Here is a 6,940-nt window from a genome sequence, read left to right on the forward strand (position 1 = left end):
GCCCTCCTCCCCGCCCTGCACGCCCTCCCCTCCTCCCTCCCCTCAGCGAGGGGGTGCCCCGGGCCGCGCCATCCCCCCGCTAACCCGCGGCCCTTTTTCTGCCCAGAGCGGCATCATGGTGCCCCTGGAGATCGTCCTTCTCAAGAAGGTGGGCTCCGGCTTCAGAGGGGTCATCAAGCTGCTAGACTGGTACGAGCGGCCCGACGGGTACCTGATCATCATGGAGCGGCCCGAGCTGGTGAAGGACCTGTTCGACTTCATCACGGAGAAGGGTGCCCTGGACGAGGAGACGGCCCGCGGGTTCTTCCGGCAGGTGCTGGAGGCGGTGCGCCACTGCTACGGCTGCGGCGTGGTGCACCGGGACATCAAGGACGAGAACCTTCTGGTTGACCTCCGCACGGGCGAGTTGAAGCTCATTGATTTTGGCTCAGGGGCCCTCCTCAAGGATACAGTCTATACCGATTTCGACGGTACGTGCCCACCCTTCCCGTGCCCCTCCCGGGGTGATGCCCTCCCCAGAGCTGCCACCTAGTCCCTTTCCAGTGACCAGTCACAGCAAGCAGAGCCCCTGCTGCGGGGGTTCATATCAGGTCTATCGGTAATGGAAACCTGCGGACCCGAAGCCGCTTAGGGGTGTTCAGTTGCGTAGGAAAGAAGCGATTCCAGGCAGTGACGCAGCAGTTTATGTTTCCCTGTCTTGGAAAAAGCTGGGTTTTTTTCCTAGAGGGCGATCTGTTTACATGGAGGTTTTGCCAGTGTCGGTTGTTTCCATGTGTGGATATGCAGTTTTTATATGCGGTGGTTTTTTTTAACTCGGAGTGGTACCTCCCCCGCTCCCATTCTGCCAGTGTCCTGGAAATCCCGCATTGCAGATTTTAAAGCGATGGGGACAAATGCACTCCCTCGAAATGACTTGCTACAGCGGCTGGGGTCGATGCTTTAGAGGTGGGAAAGCTGAACATAAGCCAGCATGTGACCAGAGGGAGCGTTTCCCCCAGTCCTTGGTGTACGACTGATGTAACACCGGGGTCTCGCTCCCCCCGCCCCAGCTGCCGCACTCACATCTGTTTGTTGTGAAACCCGAAGCCCTGCCGCACGTGACCCTCGCATCACGAATTCCCCGTTTTGTTTGGTATCCAAGGAGCCCTCGGACACTGGAGGGAGGAGGAGCAGGGGGGCGAGTTGGGAAAAACTGCCGCATAGAAGCCCCGGGGGAGGCCTTAAAACATAGAAATCGTAAGCGGCCCTATTTTGTTTACTGCCCTGTGGAATTGGATAAAGCAGATTAGCCCCGTGTAATGCGGGCAGACCTGAGTTTCACCTTCTTGTCGCCCTCTCCTCCTCCCTGCCAGCCCCCTTTGTCCTTTTGTGTCTATTTTTGGTGTGATGCTGCAGACGCCACGTGGTCAGTGAAAGGGAGCTTGCCTCAGTAAACAGTCAGCTGATGGGGCTGTGTTATTCCTTGCAACAAAATAGAACAACCGGATGGGCCAAGTCTGTTGATGGTGTAACCCTGCAGATGACCTGTTTTTACACTGCTAATGGCTTTGGCTTGTGAAAAATTTAAAGCTGTTTAGTTTTCTGGGTTTGGTGTTGGGTTTTTTTTTTTTTTTTTGTTTTTTAAAATTCCTAAATGTCAAGTTTTTTAAATTTAATTTAGCTCTGCCAGAAGGAGCTGAATAATGGGGAAACACTTTAAACCTTTACTCTAATTGTGTTGTTCGTTTTTTTTCTTTCAGGAACGAGAGTATACAGCCCTCCAGAGTGGATCAGATACCACAGATACCATGGGCGGTCAGCAACAGTATGGTCTCTGGGAGTTCTGTTATATGACATGGTTTGTGGAGACATCCCTTTTGAGCAAGATGAAGAAATCTTGAGGGGGCGATTATACTTCAGGAGAAGAATTTCACCTGGTAAGTTCTGCAGAAGTCAAATGGATTTTTTTTGTTTTGGGTTTTTTTTTAATGGTCTTGTACACATGAGCTTGTGTGGGTGGATTTTTGTTACTGAGGATTGTCTTTTTTTTTACTTTTTTAGTCTAATATGGTTTTCTTTTTTGTTACAGAATGTCAACAGCTGATCAAATGGTGCCTTTCACTGAGGCCTTCAGACAGACCAACACTTGAGCAGATTTTTGACCATCAATGGATGCACAAATCTGAAGTAGTGAAGTCTGAGGACTGTGACATAAGGCTACGGACCCTTGATACTGATGTATCTAGTACAAGTTCAAGTAATGAGAGTCTGTGAATTACTAAGGACCTCGCACTGGGAGGGGGAGCTTCAAGCAGAAAGACCACAGTGCTGCTGCCAATACATAGGAGGGGCTAGAAAAATGCATTCATTATTCTGTAGTTGAATCTTTGTCTGAGGGACTTGATTTTGTTTTCCCCCTTTGCTGGTTTCTGCTTTGGAATGAGAGATTTCCTTTGGAAACGCTGATGTTTGGGAGTTGCAGGCCAGTACTTAGTCAAAGACTGACCTTATTAAGAAAGCAGTGACCTCTTGAATACATGGTAAACTTTTTTGCTCTCATAGAGCCTGGACTAGATTTTATTTGCTTTTGAGTGCCTTTTTGAAAGCTGCTTCAGTGGGACTTTCTTTTTTGAGCTGTCTATGTCCAAAGAAGATCCAGTTCATTATAGGAATTTGCTCCCTTTAGACTCAGTGCTGGGGGAAGCAGCTCCTATGATGCATTGGAGAACCTGTTCGGTGATTGAATGAAGTAGTCCCATCCACTGGTGATGGAATACTTGAACACAGACATTTCACTCCTGTCCCCCCTGCCCTTTACAAATCCAACCCACCTCTGCTGCTCAAAATATTTCCTATAGCCTGCACAGAAATATGAACAGGTATATCGGCTTCTTTATCAGAAACATTTATTCATGTTTCCTTTTATCATCTCTACCATTGGGCATGAGAAGCCCCTTTCTCAACTCCCCCCGGCCTTTTGTCACCCTGCGAGTCTTAAAGTATGTATGGGCATGTTGAATGCACAATCAATGCAATATTCAAGGACTTCTACTTTTTTTTTCCATACCTGTATAATGTGTTTATGTAAACTTGGTTTTTCCCGTGTACTATACAGTTATTTATTGTTTGGATTTTAGAAGACCTCCCACAGTTTTCAACTGTGGCTATTTATTTGGTTAATTTATTTGGTTAGAGTTATTCAACACTGTGCTTTCCCCTCCTTCTCCCCATGGGAATTTTAGTGGTTTGCCCATGGCACTTTTTTTTCTGCATTCCTGTCAACTTTTGGTTACAAAAAAATAAAAATAAAAAAATTTTCTGACCTTACCAGTTTTTTGTTGGACGATGGGAAATTGTTGTACAAAGTCTAATTTAAGGGAAATAGAATGACTTTTTAAAGTTAGTCAGTATGCCTTTTGTCTGGTATTGTACCAGAAGTGTAAAGTAATGCTGTTTGGAAGGGTTTTAAATTATTGACATTGTACAGTCTCCGTGCATTGGCTCTGGAAGGTAGAGTGGCAGAGTCATAAACCTTAATTTATTTTAATAGCTGTGTTTCTGTGATCTGGTTGCATTTATGCAGCTTGGATTTGGATTTTTTTCTTCTGTTTAACGGTGTGAAATGTATGGAGATCATATTTTTTATACAGGTATTTCAATTAAACTTTTTGTATATAACAGTTCTGTGTTTGTGTACTTACTTTTACCTTCATTATTACTTGTGATGAGCTGGGAAACACATTCTGTTACCATCTCAAGCCTTGTTAAGGCCTGCAGCAGCTGAGCCAGAGTTAGGAGAAGGTCTAGGCCACTAAGCAGTGACCATTTTGAAAGAATTAAGCAATCCCTCACCTGAGCTCTATCTGCTCCTCAATCGCGTTTGATGTTGGACTGAGGAAGGAGTACAATACAACAGCACTAATGGCCTACATAAAAGGGAATTGGCCCTGTAATTGTGGGACTTTTACCTCTGTAAACACTGAATATCAGTGTACAGTGTCTTTAAGTATAACAAGGAAGGGGTTCTGTAGCTGTTGGTGGTTACTATTTTCACAGGTGATATGTTTACTTTCCATTACATTCAGTTTCCTTCTTCCCATTTACACCTTCCTTCTCGGGCTGGGTGAGGACTTCTGGTAAAGGGACAGCATTCTTGGGGATCAGGGTGATTGTTTTCCTTAACTCCCTTAGATTATCCAAGACTGGTGTGTCCGTCACTTGATGGAGCATGTGCCATTCTCACCTACAGCAAAGGACAAGAGAAATGTCCTCAGCATTTATCTTCACACACCTTAGGAGTCAAGTCCTGCAGATTAACGATTTCATCCTCGTTTCTCTGTAGCCAGAGACTTACCTGACTTGGTCTTGTTGCGGGGGTGGTAGTGATTACAAGGTTTAACTACTGCAGAGGGATCTACGAGGTATATTTAAGGATGTGTTCAGTCATTAAAGGAGCTTTGTAGTTGTCACAGTAAAGGGCTAGGCTTAGAATCTTAGTTTCATGTTATTTCCCTTTCTGGGGATCTTTCTGCCAGCTCATCTGCTATTATTTTGGTTCCCTGTGGGTAATAGCTCACTGGCATCACATCAAGCTCCTGATGCTAACTAGTTCAGACTCAAAATGCCAATAAATAGCAGGAGGTAAATCTGAAGAAAAAAGACCATTTTTAGTCTGTGCCCTTTTCTGATGACACAGAGGGAAGGTGTGTAGCCTTTTCTTGGCCATGAAAAGGAAGGTCAAATTACTCTAGTTGGGGAAAAAAAGCCCTAACCACACTTCTGTCCATCAATTTATTTTCTATGTTTTCTGATTTTGTTCCTTTTTTATTTTAGACTTGTTTCCCCATTTTTTAATGAAAATTTGTATATATGCTAAACTAGGTTCCCTATTGTTGGAATTCTATTCACAGAAATAAAAGATTCTACAGTTAAGATTGCTTAGAAAAATCACAGTGTCATGTGAGAAGAACACTTTAAAGTGAATATTTAAGAGTTTTGCTTTGGAATGAGAAATTCCTTTTGTTTAAGAAGGGAGGATTCAGGTATGCTGCAGGAGAGATGATCCCAGCACCTAGGCCACTTCTTTAGGGAAACATGTTTCTAACCACAAGAGGTCCCTGGAGAAATTCCAGTAGCTGACAGTAATTAACATCTTCCACTCCAGTGACTTCACATGTTCACAGCTGTTCAGAGGGATGGCAGCAGGGCTGTATGGGTGAGCTTCAAAGGGCTACCAGAAAAGAGATTCTAAAAACACATTTGTAAAGCTATTGTTGATTGCTGAGCCAGGGACTTTCAACATTTCCACAAGAGCTGATGTTACTTTCCTTAGCTTCACTGAGAATCAGAGTTGAAACGCTCTGTTTTGAGACATAAAAACTAGGTTTTCACCTTTTGCTACTGAGGCAAAATGCATTAAAAGGATAAAGGTCAAAAGGACACGGGCACGAGTGCTGACTCCCCTCTGGGATTAGCTCAACATAAAAGGTGCACTTTCAGTGCTGCACAGGCAGCTTTGGTTGTGAAACTCCCCTGTACACTAATAGAAGCCATGTGGCTGAAACACCGTATACTGAAAGTAATGATTTGTAAAAATAGCTTTTCATTACAGTTGAAAGTTGGAAAATGATGTGTTAATACAGTTCCATTAGCTGAGTGTTTCTGCCAAAATGAGCAAGTCAGTGACAGCTCTTGGTTTCTCCTGTGCTTCTATCTGGTATTAATACCATTAAATGTTATTTCTCTGGGATCCTCCTCTTCATAATCTCTCCCCACTAGGTTGGTTTTCCACAGCACAAAGCTTGAAAAATAAAATTCAGCAGGTCATTCAAAACACTATAGTTTAAATCAGGGCCTGTTTTAACCTTGAAAAATTGATTTAACAATACTCATACCTATGCATGTATGTATGCTACTGGCTTCATAATAGATATTTTAAATAAATTCTAATATTGAAATATCTTTAACAATGTAGTGTTTTGTGTAATTCATATCCTGAGTAAAGCTCATTTCCCTAAGTGCATAAGCATACACTGTCTTCTTTTTTTTTTGTCTCTTTTGTTGACTGAGCTTATATTTACTGCAGCAGCTGAATAAGAGCTCTTTGAAAATAACTATCAAAAGATGTTAGGAAGATTGACTAGGGTGTGTTCCCACCAAACACTTATGGTTCTCAGTGGTTTAGTGACCTCTGTTGGTGAAATTAAAGTACATGTTCCAAAAATAATGATGCACAAATTGGGGAGATTTTAAAGCACTGCTGGCTGATATTTTTAGATGTGAGTGAGTATGGCTGATACTTAATTATTCCATAATGCTTGAAGGGATATTTCACTAAAAGTGCAAAATTTTAAATTACTACAAATGCAAAAATCTCAATAAAAATGGGAGAGGGGATTATGTATTCAATAGGTGGTCAAATCTGCATCTGATGTTATAGTGCTAACCTGCCTGGTGTGCCCCAGTCACCTACATGACTCTTGGCATGAGCATTTACAGCCATATTAGCCCTCATTCTTCCACTTCATTTCAGCAACCATGAGAGTCACTTGTCTTCTGGCATGCAGATGGGCAATAATTCTCAGTGGTGTAACTAGACAACAGAATGTTGTGGCCCTATCAGCCCCATTTTAGTGAAATTTTTTCTGCTAACAGCACTGATGCCACAATTCGTAGCAGACATCAGGATGGCAGCATTTTAGTTTCATTGCAATACAGTTTTTGATACTGTCCCAAAATTTTCTCTGCTTGTAAATCTGCAATTACTGAGTTTAATGTGATTTAAAAATTTAACATGTTTTTGCCTACAGCACTTCTTCAGGTAGCTGATTTACCAGGGACGTATTAAGCTTTGGTTATATTGCAGAACTGCTGAACAAAGTGATAAGGAGGCCACAAATCCATGCAACTAAAAATTAATTTTAATCTGTATAAGAGAGGATTCCTAATTATTTTCAGAGAA

At 42.7% G+C, this 6,940-nt stretch overlaps 1 protein-coding gene across 1 annotated transcript in view; it reads left to right on the forward strand.

The window, feature by feature from the left end:
• Positions 1–3,659, forward strand: part of PIM3 (Pim-3 proto-oncogene, serine/threonine kinase) — a 4,583-nt gene extending 924 nt beyond the window's left edge. Inside the window, exons 3-5 of the mRNA XM_005420924.2 lie at positions 66–470; positions 1,740–1,916; positions 2,069–3,659. Of these exons, the coding sequence (XP_005420981.1) occupies positions 66–470; positions 1,740–1,916; positions 2,069–2,253 (767 nt within the window). The 3' untranslated portion in view covers positions 2,254–3,659. The remainder of the gene's footprint in view (positions 1–65; positions 471–1,739; positions 1,917–2,068) is intronic.
• Positions 3,660–6,940: the final 3,281 nt, after the last annotated feature.

Source organism: Geospiza fortis, unplaced genomic scaffold, assembly GCF_000277835.1.
Source record: "Geospiza fortis unplaced genomic scaffold, GeoFor_1.0 scaffold195, whole genome shotgun sequence".
Lineage (NCBI taxonomy): Eukaryota > Metazoa > Chordata > Aves > Passeriformes > Thraupidae > Geospiza > Geospiza fortis.